Genomic DNA, 19,448 nt, shown 5'->3' with positions numbered 1-19,448 from the left:
AATATTGTCTTAGAATCCTTTGTTTTTATGTGGTGTCACTTGTTTTTCCTTTTTCATTTATGATTTTGTTTGAGACCTCCCCCTCCCCCATATTGATGAGTTGTTGGGTTTATCAGTTTTGTTGATCTTTTCAAAGAACCAGTTCCTGGTTTCATTGATCCGTTCTGTTGTTGTTGTTATCTTTTATTTATGCTCTAATCGTTATTGTTTCTTTCCTTCTGGTTTGTGGTTTTGTTTGTTGTTCTTTTCCTAGCTTCTTTATATAATGTTAGGTTGGTTTTTGAGATTTTTCTTGCTTCTTGAGGTAGGTCTGTATTGCTATAAACTTCTGTCTTAGAACTGCTTTTGCTGCATATTCATGATTTTGGATCATTGAGTTTTCATTTTATTTTCTATCCATGTAATTTTTCATTTACTCTTTGATTTCTTGGTTGATGGCATTCACTGTTTAGTAGCATGTTATTTAACCTTCATGTATTTGTCCTCTTTCCAGAGTTTTTCTTGTGATTGACTTCTAGTTTCATAGAATTGTGGTCAGAAAAAGATGCATATTATGACTTTAATCTCGTTGAATTTATTGAAACTTGTTTTGTGGCCTATTATATAATCTATTCTAAAGAACCTTCCATGTACACTTTAAAAGAATGAATCTTCTGCTCCTTTAAAATAGGATGTTTTGAATATATCTGTCAAATCCATGTGGTCCAGTGTGTTATTCATGGCACTGTTTCCTTGTTGATTTTCTGTTTGGATCATCTGTTTGTTGATGTAAGTGGGGGATAAGAGTCCCCTACTACTGTTGTAGTACTATTGATGAGTTTCTTATGTTTGCTATTAACTGTTTTATTTGAGTACTCCTATGTTGGGTGCATAAACACTTACAATTGTTATATCCTCATTATATTGTCCCTTTTATATAGTATCTCTTGTTACAGTCTTTGCTCTGCATCACTTGCCATTAGGGAAATACAAATCAAAACCACAATGGATACCACCTCACACCAGTGAGAATGGGGAAAATTAACAAGGCAGGAAACAACAAATGTTGGAGAGGATGTGGAGAAAGGGGAACCCTCTTGCACTGTTGGTGGGAATATGAACTGGTGCAGCCACTCTGGAAAACTGTGTGAGGGTTCCTCAAAGAGTTAAAAATAGATCTGCCCTACCACCCAGCAATTGCACTGCTGGGGATTTACCCCAAAGATACAGATGCAATGAAACATCGGGACACCTGCACCCCAATGTTTATAGCAGCAATGTCCACAATAGCCAAACTGTGGAAGGAGCCTCAGTATCCATCGAAAGATAAATGGATAAAGAAGATGTGGCTTATGTATACAATGGAATATTACTCAGTCATTAGAAACGACAAAGACCCACCATTTGCTTCGATGTGGATGGAAATGGAGGGTATTATGCTGAGTGAAATAAGTCAATTGGAGAAGGACAAACATTATATGGTCTCATTCATTTGGGGAATATAAAAAATAGTGAAAGGGAAGAAAGGGGAAAGGAGAAAAAATGAGTGGGAAATATCAGAAAGGGAGACAGAACATGAGACACTCCTAACTCTGGGAAACGAACAAGGAGTGGTAGAAAGGGAGATGGGCGGGGGTTGGGGGGGGACTGGGTGATCGGCACTGACGGGGGCACTTGATGGGATGAGCACTGGGTGTTATTTACATATTGCTCCCCTGGCTTTCTTTTTAACACCCAGCTGCATGAGAAATATTTCTCCATTCCCTTATTTTCAATGTGCATGTCTTTAGGCCTGAAATTATCTCTTGTATATAGCACGTAAATGGGTCTTGTTTTTTTTTTTTTTTCATTTTTAAAAAAAATATTTTATTTATTTATTCATGAGAGACACAGAGAGAGAGAAAGGCAGAGACACAGGCAGAGGGAGAAGCAGGCTCCATGCAGGGAGCCTGATGTGGGACTTGATCCTGGGTCTCCAGGATCATGCCCTGGGCTGAAGGTGGTGCTAAACTGCCAAGCCACTGGGGCTGTCCCTTTTACCCTGTGTCTTTTGATTGGAGTGTTTAGTCCAATTATTGGTTGTTATTGGTAAGTATGTATTTATCGCCATTTTGTTACTTTTTTGAGGTTGTCTCATACTTCTTCTCTGATCCTTTATTCTTTTGGTCTCTTTCCTCATGGTTTGCTGGCTTTCTTTAGTGATGTATTTGTATTCCTTTCTCTTTATTCTTTGCATATTTTTACCGTTTTTTGATTTGTGGTTACCAATCAGTTTGTACATAACATCTACATATAGCAGTCTATATTAAACTGATGTTTGAACTTTTCTTTACTCCCCCCCACCCACGTTTTAGGTAAGTGGTGTCATACCTTTTATTTTGTGTACACCTTGATTGATTTTTACAGATATACTTACTTTTACTTGTTTTGTGCTCCCCATATTCCTGATTTATGGTTTTTCCTTCCACTTGACCAGTCCCTTTTAACATTTCTTGTTGGGCTAATTTAGTGGTCATGAACTCTGCTGGCTTTTTTCTTTTACTTTTTTTCTTTTTCTTTTTTCTTTTTTTTTTTGGTCTAGAAAACTGTTTATCTCTCTTATTCTGAAAATTGGCTTTACTGGGCAGAGTATTCTTGGCTGCGCATTTTTTCCTTTCAGCACTTTAAAAATATCATGCGAAATTTTTGCCTGCAAAATTTCCTTTGAAAAGTTCACTGATAGCCTTATGGTGTTTCCCTTATATGTAACTGTGTTCTCTCATTGCTTTAAATTTTTTTTTATCATTACTTTTTTACTGTTTAAATACTATGTGTCATGGTGTAGATCTCCTTGAGTTGATATTTTTGGGAGAATTTTTGTGCCTTTTGAATGTGGATATGTTTCTCTCTCCTGATTAGAGAAGTTTTCTCTCTCTTCTTTTGGGATCCATATATACAAATGTTGTTATGCTTGATGGAGTCACTGAGTTCTCTAAATTTATTTTCACTTTGCATAAATGTATTTCTCTCACCTGCTCAGGTTGATAACTTTCCATGACTCTGTCCTCCAGGTCACAAATTTGTTTTTCTGTCTCCTCTAGTCTATTTATGTCCTCCAATTTTTCTCAAGTCCAGTGAGTTGTGGAGGCTGAGAAAAGTAAGGCCATTCCACTTAAAGTTCAGTGTTAGCACAAGAACAGCCATCACAGGCCCCTGTGAATAAGAGTTGAAATTTACATTACTTCAGTTACAGGAAGAAAACAGCTTACAGCTTAATGTCCTAGAAAGCCCCATATTAGAATAAGAACAGAGCCCAAGCCAAGGGCAGGAAGCCCCTATTAGAAAAAGAACAGAGCTCAATGCCCTTGAAAGCCCCATATCAGAATGTAAACAGAACTTGAGAAATTCCTCCACCCCTTCTGGAGGTCCCCTAGACCAGCCCTTAAAACTAAGCTGAAACCCACCTCGGGGTCCAAATCCCTGCTCCGCTGTGTCGGGTATACTTGGACCCAAGCTCGAGCTGGTAAATAGACCCTTGTGTGTTTGCATTGGTGTCAGCTTCTTGGTGGTTTCTCAGATTCGCAATCTTGGGCACAACATGAGTATCTTTATGATCATTACTTAAATTCTCTAGCAGGCATATTACTTTAATCCAATTTAATATGCTTCAGTCTCTTCTTATGGTTTTGTCTGTTCTTTCATTTGGGATGTATTTCTCTGTCTCCTCATTTTGTCTAACCTCTGTATGTTTCTGTGTGATAGGAAAGTCTGCTATGTCTTTTGCTCTTGAAAATAATGGCCTTATGAAGAAGTGGTCCTATAGTGCCAAGCAGTGCAGTGTCCCCTGTTCAATAGAAGCGGGGCTTCAGGGATGTCTTCTATATGTGTAGTGTGCACTCTGCTGTTGTGCCTTGGCTGCTTTTTCTTTCACTCTGGTCATCTGCAGTGGCCTTCTTTGCATATTGTGGGCAGTGTTTGGTTTCTGTGGTGGTATAGTGCACCAGTCTGTGACCATCTTGGGTTTTATTTGAGTCAGACCAGGCATTTGCTAGAGATTCAGTATCACCAAACTGCATGGCATTTTCTCAGTGTTGTCCCCTGAGAAGTTTTCATTGGTAGGCAGGGCCTACAATCAGACCAATGGTCTGCCCCAGCCCCTGGCTGGGGTTGCCATTTGACTATTATGTGTGGTTATCTTCCTTCACTCCAGGGTAGGATTCACTTTGGAGTGGTTGGTGATGGTCCCTATCAGGGTAGTTTGCACACTGCTAGTTTGAATGGACTCCAGCTAAGAGCATGGTGGAGGGACTGGGCCAGCTGGAATGGAGCAGACAGTTTTAACAAGCTGTACTCCAAGCTTATGAAAGGAGACTCACTGTCTCCACCACTGCTGCTGGCACCCCTGCCACAGGGACCAAGGTCTTGCACAGTGTAGAAGACCAAGGTCCTGCATGGTTTGTGGGGCAGTAGATGCTTTGTTGGCAAGGTTTGCTTTGGTTTTCTTGGTAAGGGACTTGCAGTGTTGGGACTGAGACACATGTGACTAGAAAAGGCAGATCTGCCAAAGCCTGGGGTCAGGGGGCACGGCTTGGTGTAAAAATGTTAGGTGGTGAATGTCCGTTGTGGAGGTGGTTCCCTCAGGTGGCCATGTGTTTATGCAGGTGTAGGGGAGGGGAGGGAAATGGTGCCTGCTGGTTCCTTTGTTCCTGGAGAAGTCCCTCAGGGAACTTCCTCTCTGGATACTCCCCAGGACACACTCTGGATTTAGTAAAGGAGTTTCCCTCCTATATGCCCCAGGTGTTTTTCCAACTGTTGTTTCTGTGCTCTATCTCTGCAGGCTGTGTGTCATGCTGTCTCTTTAATAGCAGGGATTTAGTTTCCTGTCACTTTTTAGGCTTTGCCAGAGCTCAGCCAACTGATTTTTTAAATTCCAGGCTGCTGACTGTAAGAACTCAAGAAATTTAGCCCTTCTAGTTTTCAACGTCAAATGCTATGGGGATTTGTCTTGCCAAGTGACCTTCCCAGTGTGAGGGTCTTTCTCTCTCTTCTCTGTGCCCACAGGTCCCTCCCTCCCATGCTCGGCTCATGGTCCATTTAGCTCCCCACAGCATGTCTATCTTTCCTACCCTCTTCAATGTGATTTCTTTACCTTTAGTTTGTTCTGTCCTTCTTTGAGTCATTTTCCAGGTTATTTATACTGATGTGAGTGTTATGTAGTTGTATCCCTGGGACAAGGTGAGCTTAGTGTTTTCCTACTCTGCCATCTTTGAAGAGGTCCCTAATTTTTAAATTATTTCAGGTGAGAATGCCTAAGATCTGTTCTCAGCAAATTTCATTTAAACAGTCACCATGTTTGTATCCTTTTACCACCTCTTCCCATATCCTAATCACCCAGCCCTTGATAAACACCATTCTATTCTCTTTTGTATGAGTTCAAACTTAAAAAAAAAAAATCCATATATAAACCTTGTAGTTTTTATTTTTCCCTGTTTGGCTTATTTCACTCAGCGTTATGCCCTCCAGGTTTATTCATATTTCCATAAATGGCAGGATTTCCTTTTTTTTTTTTTTAAGGCCGAATAATATATACCATCACACACACAGACACACACACACGCACACACACTTTTCTTTATCATCCATACTGATGGGACACTTAACTTGTCTCCATATCATAGCTATTGTAAATAATGTTGAAATGCACATGGGAATGTAGATGTCTCTTCATGATAAAGTGATTTCATTTCCTTTGGATATATACCCAGAAATGAAATTAGTCGATTATATGATAGTTCTTTTTTTAATTTCTTGAGAAAACTCTATTATTTTCATAATGGCTGTGACAGTTCACACTCCCAGCAGTATATGAGTTCCCTTTCTCTATATCCTCACCAGCATTTATCTTTTTTTTTTTTTTTTTTTTTGATAATGGACACCCTAAAACATGTGAAGTCATACTTCATAGTGGTTTTGATTTGCATTTCCCTGATGATTAGTGTTGTTGAGAACCTTTTCATACATGTATTGACCATTTATATCTTTGGGAAAATGTCTATTCAGGTTCTTTGCTCATTTTTTCATTGTTATTGTGGGTTTTTTTTCTTTTGGCTATTGAGTTGTATTAGTTCTTTATATAATTTAGATATTAATCCCTTATCGTATAAATTGTCTGCAGATATTTTCTTCCATTCCATACGTTGCCTTTTTATTTTGTTGATTTTTTTTTTTTTTAAGCAGAAGCTTTTTAATTTGATGTAGTTCCATTTGTTCCTTTTTCCTTTCTTTGCCTTTGCTTTTAGTGTCAAATCAAGAAAAAAATCATTGGCAAACCCATGTCAAAGATCTTACATACATATATACATTTATTTATTTATTTATTTATTTATTTATTTATTTATAGGACTTTTATAGTTTTTCATCTTATGTTCATCTTTAATCCATTTAAAATTATTTTGTGTGTGTAATATTTGTAATATAGGAGTCTAATTTAATTATTTTCATGTGAATATCCACTTGCACTTAACATCATTTATTAAAGAGACTATCCTTTGCTGATTGTGTGTTCTTGGTGCTTTGTCAAGAATTAATTGATAATTTACTTGTGGGCTTATTTCTGGACTCTCTATTCTGTTCCATTGATTTTTTTGAGAGAGAGAGTAGGTGGGGAGAAGCAGAGAGAGAGGGAGAGAGAATCTTTTTTTTTGGTAGGGGGAGAATCCTAATTCCATGCTCAGTGCAAAGCCCAATGGGGGGCTTGATCTCACGACCCTGAGATCATGACCGAGGTGAAATCAAGTCAGACTCTTAATAGACTGAGCTACTCAGGAACTCCTGTGTATCTGTTTTTATGCTGATACCATGTTGTTTACTATAGCTTTGTAGTAAAATTTGAATCAGGAAGAATGATGCCTCCACCTTTGTTTTTTTCAAGATTGCTTTGGCTTTCTAGGTCTTGTGTGGTTCCACATGAATTTTAAGATATTTTTTTCTATTTCTGTGAAAAAAGCTATTGGAATTTTGAAAGGAATTGTATTGGATATATAGATGGATTTGGGCAATATGGGAATTGTAACACTATTAATTCCTCAATCCATGAAAATGGACTATCTTTATTTGTGTCTTCATTTTTTTTCATCAATTTCATAATTTTCATTATTTAGATTTTTTTATCCGTTTGGTTAAACTTGTTCCTAAGTATTTATTTTTCATACTGTTATAAAAGAGGTTGTCTTCTCAATTTCTCTTTGATAGTTTGTTAGTATATAAAAATGAAACTGATTTTTGTTTATTGCTTTTGCAACGTTGTTGAATTTGTTTAATCTAACAGGGTTTTTTTTTTTTTTTAAAGATTTTATTTATTTATTCATTAGAGACACAGAAAGAGGGGCAGAGGCATAGACAGAGGGAGAAGCAGGCTCCTTGCGGGTAGCCTGATTCTAGACTTAATCCTAGGACCCTGGGATCATGCTCTGAGCCAAAGCCACCTAGGCACCCCAGTCTTTTGGGTTCTTTATAAAATACCATATCATGCACAAACAGACAATTGTAATTCTTCCTTTCTGATTTGGATGCCTTTTATTATTTCCTTCTTTTGCTGAATGACTCTGGTCAATACTCCTAGTAATATGTTATATAGAAGTGGTTATAGTGGGCATGCTTGTCTCTTTCCTCATCTTAGAAGAATAGCTTCAGATTTTCATTCTTAAGTATGATGTTAGCTGTGGCCTTGTCATATATGGTTTATAATGTTAAGGTACTTTACACGTATACTAATTTGTTGAATGTTTTTATCATAAAAGGATGTTTAAATTTTGTCAACTGCTTTTCTGCATGTTTTGGGATAATTATGTAATTTATCTTTTATTAATGTGGTGTATCACATTTATGGATTTGTATATGTTGAACTATCCTTGCATCCCAGAGATAAACCTCACTTGATTGTGAACTTTTAATGCATTGTTGAATCATTTTGTTGAGAATTTTTTATGTATATTCATCAGAGATATTGCCCTGTAATTTTTATTTCTTATAAAGTCCCTGTCAGACTTTGGTGTTAGGATGATGCTGGTTTCATAAAATGAATTTGGAATTGTTTTTTTATTTTTTAGAGGAGTTTGAGAGGTTTTGTATTAATTCTCCTTTAAATGTTTAGTAGAATTCACCAGTGAAGTTTCCAGAAAAGCCTGGGCTTTTCTTTGTTGGCAGTTTTTTTTTTTTTTTTAATTTTTTTAATGGAGTTCAATTTGCCAACATATAGCATAACACCCAGTGCTCATCCTGCCAAGTGCCCCCCTCAGTGCCCATCACCCAGTCACCCCAACCCCCCGCCCACCTCCCCTTTCACTACCCCTTGTTCATTTCCCAGAGTTAGGTGTCTCTCATGTTTTGTCACCCTCACTAATATTTTCACTCATTTTTTCTCCTTTCCCTTTATTCCCTTTCACTATTTTTTATATTCCCCAAATGAATGAGACCATATAATGTTTGTCCTTTTCCGACTGACTTATTTCACTCAGCATAATACCCTCCAGTTCCATCCACGACGAAGCGAATGGTGGGTATTTGCCATTTCTAATGGCTGAGTAATATTCCATTGTATACATAGATCACATCTTCTTTATCCATTCATCTTTCGATGGACACAGAGGCTCCTTCCACAGTTTGGCTGTTGTGGACATTGCTGCTATAAACATCGAGGTGCAGGTGTTCACTGCATCTGTATCTTTGGGGTATATCCCCAGCAGTGCAATTGCTGGGTCGTAGGGCAGATCTATTTTTAACTCTTTGAGGAACCTCCACACAGTTTTCCAGAGTGGCTGCACCAGTTCACATTCCCACCAACAGTGCAAGAGGGTTCCCCTTTCTCCACATCCTCTCCAACATTTGTTTCCTGTCTTGTTAATTTTCACCATTCTCACTGGTGTGAGCTGGTATCTCATTGTGGTTTTTTATTTTTCTCATTGTGGTTTTGATTTGTATTTCCCTGATGGCTAGTGATGTGGAGCATTTTCTCATGTGCTTGTTGGCCATGTCTGTCTTCCTCGGTGATATTTCTGTTCATGTCTTTTGCCCATTTCATGATTGGATTGTTTGTTTCTTTGCTGTTGAGTTTAATAAGTTCTTTGTAGATCTTGGATACTAGCCTTTTATCTGATAGGTCATCTGTAAATATCTTCTCCCATTCTGTAGATTGTCTTTTAGTTTTGTTGACTATTTCTTTTGCTGTGCAGAAGCTTCTTATCTTGATTAAGTACCAATAATTCATTTTTGCTTTTGTTTCTGTTGCCTTCATGGATGTATCTTGCAAGAAGTTGCTGTGGCCAAGTTCAAAAAGCGTGTTGCCTGTGTTCTCCTCTAGGATTTTGATGGATTCTTGTTTCACATTTAGATCTTTCATCCATTTTGAGTTTAACTTTGTGTATGGTATAAGAGAATGGTCTAGTTTCATTCTTCTGCATGTGGCTGTACAATTTTCCCAGCACCATTTATTGAAGAGACTGTCTTTTTTCCAGTGGATAGTCTTTCCTGCTTTGTTGAATATTAGTGACCATAAATTTGAGGGTCCACTTCTGGATTCTCTATTCTGTTCCATTGATCTATGTGTTTGTTTTGTGCCAGTACCACACTGTCTTGGTGATCACAGCTTTGTAGTACAACCTGAAATCTGGCGTTGTGATGTCCCCAGCTCTGGTTTTCTTTTTCAATATTCCCCTGGCTATTTGGGGTCTTTTCTGATTTCACACAAATCTTAAGATGATTTGTTCCAATTCTCTGAAGAAAGTCCATGGTATTTTGATAGGGATTGCATTAAATGTATACATTGCCCCGGGTAACATTGACATTTTCACAATATGAATTCTTTCAATTCATGAGCATGGAATATTTTTCCATTTCTTTGTGTCTTCCTCAATTTCTTTCAGAAGTGTTCTGTAGTTTTTAGTGTATAGATCCTTTACCTCTTTGGTTAGGTTTATTCCTAGGTATCTTATGCTTTTGGGTGTGATTGTAAATGGGATTGACTCCTTAATTTCTCTTTCTTCAGTCTCATTGTTAGTGTATAGAAATGCCACTGATTTCTGGGCATTGATTTTGTATCCTGTGTTGGCAGTTTTTGATTACTAATTTAATCTCCTTATTTGCTTTTGGTCTGTTCACATTTTCTATTTCTTCATGATTCAGTCTTGTTGGGTTCTAATTTTCTAGGAATGTACTCATTTCTTCTAACTTTTCCAATCCATTAATATATAATTGTTTCGTAGTCTTATGATCCATAGTATTTCTACATATCAGTTGTAATGCCTCTTCTTTTATTTCTATTTTTGTCCTTTCCTTTTTTTCTTAGTCTAGTTACAGATTTGTCAATGTTTTCTTTTGAAAAAAATTATCTCCATTTTATTAATATTTTCTATTGTCTTTCTGGTCTTTATTTCATTTCTTTCTGCTTTAATCTTTGCTATTCCCTTTCTTTTTCTACCCCTAGATTTAGTTTGTTCTTTTTTTTTTTAGTTCTGTAAGGCATAAAGTTATCTATTTGAGATCTTCCTTTTCTTAAAATGTAGGCATTTATTACAATAAACTTCCCTTTTTGAACTACATTTACTTCATCCTATTAGTTTTGTTAAATTGTTTCTATTTCAGTTATTTCATGATATTTTTTATTTTTCTTTTGATTTCTTCTTTGACCCATAGGTTATTCAGCAGTATGTTGTTTAACATCCATATATTTGTGAATTTTCCTGTTGTCTTCTTGTAATTGATTTCTAATTTCATACCATTGTGATTAGCAAAGATGCTTGATATGATTTAAATTTTCTTTAATGTTTTAAAAACATGTTTTGTCAGGTAACATATGATATATCCTGGATGATGTTTTGTCTGGGCTAGAGAAGATGTTTATTTACTTGCTGTTGGAAAGGATGTTCTATATGTATCTGTGAGGTCTATCTGGTCTAAAGTGAAGTTCAAGACCAAGTTTCCTTATTCATTTTCTATCTGGGTTATCTATTCATTAATGAAAGTGGTGAGTCCCCTACTTTTATTGTGTTGGTGCACAAATATTTACAGTTGCTATATCCAAAATAACAATACTTAGAATTTGCATGTTAATACATCATCATTCCCCTATCTACTTCTTCCAGCACATTCTAATCGATGATTTCCTTAGCTCACTTAGTCTTTCCTCTTGCCACAGCAGAATTTTTTTCTTACAGTTCCTAAAATTTTCTTCCTGTTGTTACTCCCTTGGATACTTTATCAATTACTCTATCCTATAAACCCCTTTAGTCCTATTACTGTAGGTAATATATATTTTCTCTTCACTACTGAACAATATTTTCCACAATTTTTATATTTGTTTATTCAATTTCTCCCAGTATACAGTGAGATTCATAAGGACAGCAAAATGTGTTTTTGTGTTCTTGTTTCCCCAACCTGGCAACTCTCCCTTGAATATATAAATGCTCAATATTTTTTTGAGGTAATAATTACTTCCAAAAATTAAATAGAATTGGAAATAGACTTGTTGGCAAATGGTATGCACATTTTAGAAACATTTGGTATTTACTTTCAAATTATCCAGAATAAAGTTTGTATCAATTCAAACTTCTGCCAGTAATGTATAAACTATCCACTTAATAATATTCTCACTTTTGGGGCATATTAACTTTAAAATAAGCTTTGCAAATGTTACATTGGTATTTTAATTTTTATTTTAGAAGTGAACTTGATCTCTTTTATCTATTTATTGGTCACCTATTTTTCTCCTATAAATTTTCTATTCATGTCCTTTGTTAATTTTTCTATTGTGAGTTTTAAATTGATTTCTAAAATCTTTTAGATATTAAATATAGCTCTTTGTCTATGTGATATTTTGTACTTATTTTTCCTAGATTTTCATTACACTTTAATTTTATTTTTAACTTACAGGGATTTTAGAATTTTGTGGCATCTATCTCCACATTTCCACTGAAATTGCTCTTACTAAAATTACCAATAGTCTTATAGTTATTATATCCAGTGGGCATTTTTCAGACTTCACCTTTTTTTAATCTACTCAGAACAAAGCAATATAGGTCACAGTTTAGATATTTGGTGTATGTTGATTTGAAACATCTCTGCCACCTCTAAATCATAGCTTTCAAAGTTATTATAATAAAAAAATGAAACTAAGTGCTACTTAGCACATTTGTTTTTGGTAACATTAAATGCAAATCATCAGGTAGAAGCCTTTTAGTAAATCCCTCTGGTTTTATGAATATGGAAATGAGTCAAATATTGTGTGAAACCAAATGCCAGACCTGAATTAGAAATAAAGAAACTAGCTCTAGAGATTGAGAAAGAATTGGAAGTACAGCATTCCAAGTAGAAGTCAGAAGTATGGGGTTCTGAAAGAATATCGTATTAGTTTCCCAGAACTGCAGTAAGAAAGTATGACACACTGGGATTAAACAACAGAACTTTATTTTCTCACAGTTCTAGAGAGTCAAAGTCCTAAATAATTGGCAGAGCCATGGTCCCTCTGAAGACCGTGGGAGAGAATTCACTGTTTCTTTTAGCTTCTGGTAGCCCTAGGTATTCCTTGCTTTATGGCAACATAACACAAATCTCTGCCTCCATCTTCACATGGACATCTTCATTCTGTGTCTTTTCCCCCTCTTTTTATAAGGACAACTTGACCTGATTAAATTTACAAAGATCCTTTTTCCAAATAAGGTCACATTCACAGTGCCCAATATATCTTTTTGGGATACACAATTCAATCCATAATGGATATAAACCAAGTAAATGGGAAAAAACTGAATCATGTGAAATTTCTAACAAAGGGTAAAACACCAAACCCTAAAGTGTCAAGATAGGTTGAATAATGATTAGTTCATGAGATAGATCAGCCGGGAAAAAGGAGCATTTTAAGAAATTTGAGAAATATGAGAATTTAAGAAATATGAGGAATTGCTGTGAATTTAAGAAATATGAGAAATTGCTCCCTGAAATCCCTTGTAATTCCATTTGGAATTTAAAGTAAATTTTTAATTGATTATTTAGGCATGTTATGTTGCTTCTATAAATAAGCTAGTGACAAAGGCAGTTTAGTACAATAGGTTGGTGTAACTAAGGTTGATCAAAGTCTTTGTTATTTATTGGAGGGGAAAAATAAATATCAAATAATTAGAAATTGAAAATTCAACTGATATTGAAAATTCAATTTGTGTCTATGGAAGATTTGGTAAAACCTTATTTAAGTGGAGGCAGCAAAGTTAATGCAATTGCATAATCCAACTAATGCAATATTGGTTTTGACATTTATTTCTTGTTATAAATCAACCCCCCCAAAAAAATAAAAATAAAAAAATAAAAAATAAAAAATAAATCAACCCCAAATGGATTTTGAAGATACTCTATAAAATCTCAGAAACTTGATTACAAAAGACACATGCAATGTGTGACAGATGTATTTGATAACACCAGATCACAAAGAGGTTGATAAGCAACCTAATTTTCAAAGTACAACAGGTCTGATTAAAAATTATGTCCATTCTTTTGTAAAATGATTATTGTTATGCTTCACTCTATTAATTCTTATAAAGATAGAACATAGTGGAGCAGAATAGACAAAAATTAAAGCAGAGCAAGTTGAGATGTAGGACAAGCAACATGGTTTCTAACACATTTGTCCAATTATACTGAACAAATATTCACTGATTCCTGCCAAGAGACTGAGGTGGTTTTAGGGGCTAGGTCAAAGAATGTGAAAAGTATTAATTTATTTGGCTAAGATGACCTAACTACAATTATGGCTAATGCGTGTCAAACAAGGGTAATTATTCAATGACATTTTCATATTTCCTAGGGGCATAAAGAAATTTAAAAATATTTCTAGGTTAATCAAATTATGATTGTTTAAATATATTTGTCTCTGTGACTACATTTTTGAAGTCTGTATTTTTCCCTTTAACTTTCTGTAGACCAAAGTTATGTTTTTTTTGTACATCTTTTGATAAACTTTCATCTTGCTAGTAGAATTTTTGTGATGTGTAAGGTAAAGTTTTATTTACATTCCTAATATATTATACCATTTACAATTTGCTTAATTGAGTTTCCTCAATTTCAAGGCTTCAATTTGCAGTTTTTATCTTCATTAGAGAATTTATTCCTACTTGATTATTCAGTAGCTTATATATTTAAGAAAATATTTTATTTCACTTGACATATCTTTAGACATAACTTTTTTTTATTCGGTAAACTTTGGGTGGAACTATTTTCTGAAATAGTTGAAAATAAAAATATCTCAAGTTGTTTGACAATGCAAATATGCTATCTATAGATATATAGATATAGATAGATAGGCTCTTGTAGTTACTGAGTACTAAAGACATAGGAAAGGAGTTTACATGGAATGGACCTCAGAACTCACATTTTTCAAGCAATATTCACTTTCTTCTAAATCATGTAAGTATATATTTTGATAGAACATTGCCACATACATGTCTCAGTTGTTTTCTTCAACAATTGAAAATAGGCTGCAGCATTCTGAGTTCTGCAGTATAACTGTCTTTGATAGCAGGATGAAAAGAGCAGAATTGAAAGTTCAAAAGCATCACTTTCGCTATTAGGAAGCAGCGTTACTGGAGTTTACTTGACATTCCTCCAATAGATAAATGCTTTTTTGAACTTGGTGTTTCAAACAGTAGCTCTCTGTCTTGCAGTCATTCTTTAAAAGTATTTATACCATGTTAAAAAGTGCTTGGAATACCACCAATGGAACCTTGTAGGGAGAACTGACTGTGATGTCATAGACCTTTAAGGGAAACTTCTAGAAGTGAGATTAGTCATATGAGAGACTAAACAGGAAAGATGCTTACTGAGTAAGGTGGGATCCAACAAGAGTGTAGTACAGAATGCAGTAAGTTATGAATTACTTTTTTTCTAAGGTAGCTTAATAGAACAACACTTAATGAAGAAAGGCAAAGGCTTACCTATCTGGTACATTTGTGGTTCTTGATGATTAATTACTTGAAGACTAATACCTTTGAAATTCACCAGTTTTAGAAATGGAAGAGAGTGATGAACCTGATCAGCCCATCTCAGCAGGGAGGCAAGAAATTCGAAAAAGAAGACGACTCAGCCAATCAATGGTAGACAAATCCCAGCAGACTGAAGTAACAGAGAAAAAGAAACACTTGCCTATATCACAATCATCTGGTCCTAAATCTACCGTTAGTATTGGTAATATTCCTGGAAGCAAAGTCAATTACGAGTCTCTCAGAGTATCTTCTCAACTTCAGCAAACTTGGACAAAGAGAAAGCATGTACAGGATATGACTGATAAATCTCTGCAAACAGAGGCTATTGTAGAAGAGAAAAAAGAAGAAATCAGATCAGTCGGTGAAACAGTGGTACCTGAAGAAAAGCCAGCTGCTGTTGGAGCAGCAGTCCCTGAATTTCCAGAGACTGTTCAGGAAGTAGAAATTCCACCAAGCAGACATTCAATTCAACTAAAAATAGACAGATCTCAGCAGACCAGTTGTACTGGAGACTGGTCAATGATGAACATTCCTCAAAAAGAAAAAGTGGACAAGGAACAGCAGACATACTTTAGTGAAACAGAAATAGTAGTTATTGGCCAACCAGATAGCTCTTTCTCAAAGTCAAATGAAGTTGTGCAAAAAAGTGAATCCTCAGGGAAGCTTTTCATTAGTGAATATCCTGAATTGCTACCCTCAACAAGTAGAGATGAAGAAATTAGGCGGATAAGTATTAGCAAATTTCTATTTAGTCAACAAAGCAAAAAAGGTTCTTTGGAACTTTCAGAAGATGAGCAATATGTTCTAGGTGATGTGTCTCCTACAGCAGAAGAGATCTTTGCTGAAGTCCAATCTCTGCCAGATGAGACTACTGCTGAAAACTTCCCTACTGAACCTCAGCCTCCACCAATTGAAGAGGCTCCTACAGAAGAGGGCCTTGCTACAATAGAGCCCACCCTAAGTGAAGAGGCTCTTTCAGAAGGGCCTCCTGTTGAAGTTCAGTCTCCAAAAGTTGAAGAAGCTCCTGTTGAAGTACAGATTTTCCCAGCTGAAGAGATTTCTGCAGAAGAGGCCCCTGCTAAAGTAGAGTCTATCCCTGCTAAAGAGGCTTTCTCAGAAGAGGTTTATCCTGAAGTTCAGCTTACAACAGCTGAAGAGCCTCCTATGCGAGAGACTGAAGAATTTCAGCCTCTACTGGCTGAGACCTCCCCTGAAGTTCAGCCTCCACCAGCTGAGAAGGCCCCTGCAGAAGAGGCCTCAGATGAAGTTCAGCCTCCACTGGCTGAGACCTCCCCTGAGGTTCAGCTTCCACCATCTGAGAAGGCCCCTGCAGATGAGACCTCTGATGAAGTTCAGCCCCCACCAGCTGAGACCTCTTCTGAAGTTCAGCCTCCACCAGCTGAGAAAGCCCCTGCAGAAGAGGCCTCAGATAAAGTTCAGCCTCCACCAGCTGAGAAGGCCCCTGCAGATGAGACCTCTGATGAAGTTCAGTCTCCACCAGCTGAGACCGCTCCTGAAGTTCAGCCTCCACCAGCTGAGAAAGCCCCTGCAGAAGAGGCCCCAGATGAATTTCAGCCTCCACCAGCTGAGAAAGCCCCTGCAGAAGAGGCCCCAGATGAAGTTCAGCCTCTACCAGCTGAAAAGGCCCCTGCAGATGAGACCTCTGATGAAGTTCAGTCCCCACCAGCTGAGACCACTCCTGAAGTTCAGCCTCCACCAGCTGAGAAAGCCCCTGCAGAAGAGGCCCCAGATGAAGTTCAGCCTCCACCAGCTGAAAAGGCCCTTGCAGATGAGACCTCTGATGAAGTTCAGTCTCCACCAGCTGAGACCGCTCCTGAAGTTCAGCCTCCACCAGCTGAGAAAGCCCTTGCAGAAGAGGCCCCAGATGAAGTTCAGCCTCCACCAGCTGAGAAAGCCCTTGCAGAAGAGGCCCCAGATGAAGTTCAGCCTCCACCAGCTGAGAAAGCCCTTGCAGAAGAGGCCCCAGATGAAGTTCAGCCGCCACCAGCTGAGAAGGCCCCTGCAGATGAGGCCCCAGATGAAGTTCAGCCTCTACCAGCTGAGAAAGCCCCTGCAGAAGAGGCCCCAGATGAAGTTCAGCCTCCACCAGCTGAGAAGGCCCCTGCAGATGAGACCTCTGATGAAGTTCAGTCTCCACCAGCTGAGACCGCTCCTGAAGTTCAGCCTCCACCAGCTGAGAAAGCCCCTGCAGAAGAGGCCCCAGATGAAGTTCAGCCTCCACCATCTGAGAAGGCCCCTGCAGATGAGACCTCTGATGAAGTTCAGCCTCCACCAGCTGAGAAAGCCCCTGCAGAAGAGGCGCCAGATGAAGTTCAGCCTCCACCAGCTGAGACCTCCCCTGAAATTCAGCCTCCACCATCTGAGAAGGCCCCTGCAGATGAGCCCTCTGATGAAATTCAGCATGCACCAGCTGAGACCTCTCCTGAAGTTGAGCCTCCTTCAGCTGAGGAGGTCCCTGCAGAAGAGGCCCCAATTGACGTTCAGTCTCCACCAGCTGAGACCTCTCCTGAAGTTCATTCTCCACTACTTGAGGAGGCCCCTGTAGAAGAGGCCGCAGTTGAAATTTGTTCTACACCACCTGAGGAGGCTCCTAAAGAAGATACCTCAGCTAGAGTTTGGTCTGAACCCGCTGGGGTAGCTCTTGTTGAACCTCAGCATCCATCAGCTGAAGAAACGACTTTAGAAATGGTCCCTGTTGACAAACAGTTTCCAGCAGCTGAAGAGGACTTTTTTACACAAATTTCTGTAGAAGATGTCCTTGCTGAAGTTCAGCCTCCACCATCTGAACACACTGCTGCAGATGAGCCTTTGGTAGACCATATGTCTACTGAATATCAACATCTCCAGACAGCAGATGTCCCAGTGGTAAAATTAGAATCACTGGTTTTGGAAGATCAGCAAAAACCTGAAGAGCCTTTGGAACTAGATCCTGTCCCTGAAGATTTGTCTAATATCAAGAAAGAACAGGCTCCTGCCTTTGAAATAGAGGGTGTCTTTCATATAGAAATAAAATAGAGGCCTCTTTTTCAGCTGTAATCAGGTCTTAACTAAGCTAGCAATCAGAAGCTAGGGACTTATGGATGTACACACTTTAGAAAAGTGTAGCATTTGGAAGTCACTCTGTGAACAAGGAAATAAAAGGAAACCCCAAGACATGGACCACTGGTCAGAAAATGAACAATAAAAACTACAGGTTTAAAGTTACTGTGTTATCTTAATTCAAATCTAGCACATATAAAATATCCATTTGGAAATGAAGTAAGTTGATGATTGAAATAATTACTTAAAATATCCTTTCTATAATAAACCCTGTTGAAAAGGGTAAAGTAAGCTCTATAGCTGTATATTCTTCTCACTACATGTAGTTTGTAGTGGAAAAGGCAGTTTCTTTGCTACAGTTCTCTCATCTCCTTTAAATTCCTTGAGTTTTAGTCACATGGCTAAAGGTTTGTGTTTTTTCCCTCCTTATTATAATACATCACATTTTTTTTAATACATCACATTTTTAATTCTTTTTCTATTTGATTCCTTCTGAGACCAGTATTCCTTTCCTGTTTTCATCCCTATCTTCTTGCATATTTTACATTTCCATATCTGGATAGGGAAATTTAATTCCTTTGTAAGTCTTTATTTTAATGAAGATAGCCTGGATAAAGTATTTTAAAAGGTGTGTAAACATAAAGAAAAATATGCTTCGATGGCCATGAGGGCATATTTCTACTTTTAATTTCATCTCAACTTAGAATGTAATGAGTCCTTTGGAAGCTTGGCTCAATTTTTGTATCCTGAATTTGTATGAAGAGAAACTTGAATAAAGTCAAATGACTAGTTGTTATATAGTAGTCTCCCCTTATCTGCAGTTTTGCTTTCCATAGTTTCACTTACCCAAGATCAACTGTGGTCCGGAAGCATATTTTCCTTCTGATGTACTTTCCCTTGAAGGTCAGTAGTAGCATACTGCTACATCACAATGCCTCTATCATTCACCACACTTCATCTCATCATGTAGGCATTTTATCATCTTACATCATCATCACAAAGAGAAGGGTGAGTACAGTACAAGAAGATATTTGAAAGAGAAAGACATTACATTCACATAACTTTTATTATAGGATATTGTTATAATTGTTCTAATGTATTATCAGTTATTGTTGTTAATCTCTTATTGTGCCTAATTTATAAATTAAGCTTTATTGTAGATATGTATGAAATAGGAAAAAACAGTATACATAGGGCTAATACTATACAGGATTTCAGGCATTCCCTGAGGATCTTTGACAGCACTCTCTGTGGATAAGAGGGAACTATTGGATAAGCTATTGACATTTTTAAAGAGTAATTATGAATTAATATAAGCTATATGTTAATAAATGACATCTTGGTTTCTATGGTTATGGCAACTTTTGGGAAAATATTTTCTTTAGCTACAATTTAGTTGCTATATGCTGA

The 19,448-nt window shown here is 37.2% G+C and overlaps 1 protein-coding gene and 1 long non-coding RNA gene across 11 annotated transcripts in view; one reads left to right on the top strand and one right to left on the bottom strand.

The window, feature by feature from the left end:
* The window catches only part of FSCB (fibrous sheath CABYR binding protein), a 28,815-nt gene extending 10,611 nt beyond the window's left edge, over positions 1-18,204 (top strand). The window contains exons 1-2 of one of the 9 annotated variants that reach the window (XM_038544592.1): positions 14,774-14,857; positions 14,998-18,204. In XM_038544592.1, coding sequence (XP_038400520.1) covers positions 15,006-18,014 — 3,009 coding nt within the window. In that variant the 5' untranslated portion in view covers positions 14,774-14,857; positions 14,998-15,005 and the 3' untranslated portion in view covers positions 18,015-18,204. Of the gene's footprint in view, positions 1-14,773; positions 14,858-14,997 lie in introns of those variants that run through there. The other 8 variants (XM_038544589.1, XM_038544597.1, XM_038544596.1 and 5 more) reach the window with 8 other exon arrangements.
* The window catches only part of LOC111097015, a 59,572-nt gene extending 40,649 nt beyond the window's left edge, over positions 1-18,923 (bottom strand). For both annotated transcript variants that reach the window (XR_005363209.1, XR_005363210.1), the window contains exons 1-2: positions 18,885-18,923; positions 2,991-3,171 (exon numbers count right to left, since the gene is read on the bottom strand). This is a non-coding gene — a long non-coding RNA (uncharacterized LOC111097015). The remainder of the gene's footprint in view (positions 1-2,990; positions 3,172-18,884) is intronic.
* Between the last annotated feature and the right edge of the window lie 525 nt (positions 18,924-19,448).

Source organism: Canis lupus, chromosome 8 (genome assembly GCF_011100685.1).
Source record: "Canis lupus familiaris isolate Mischka breed German Shepherd chromosome 8, alternate assembly UU_Cfam_GSD_1.0, whole genome shotgun sequence".
Taxonomy (NCBI): Eukaryota; Metazoa; Chordata; class Mammalia; order Carnivora; family Canidae; genus Canis; species Canis lupus.
Note: the sequence above shows the minus strand (reverse complement) of the source record. Positions and strands in the feature narration are given on the sequence as shown.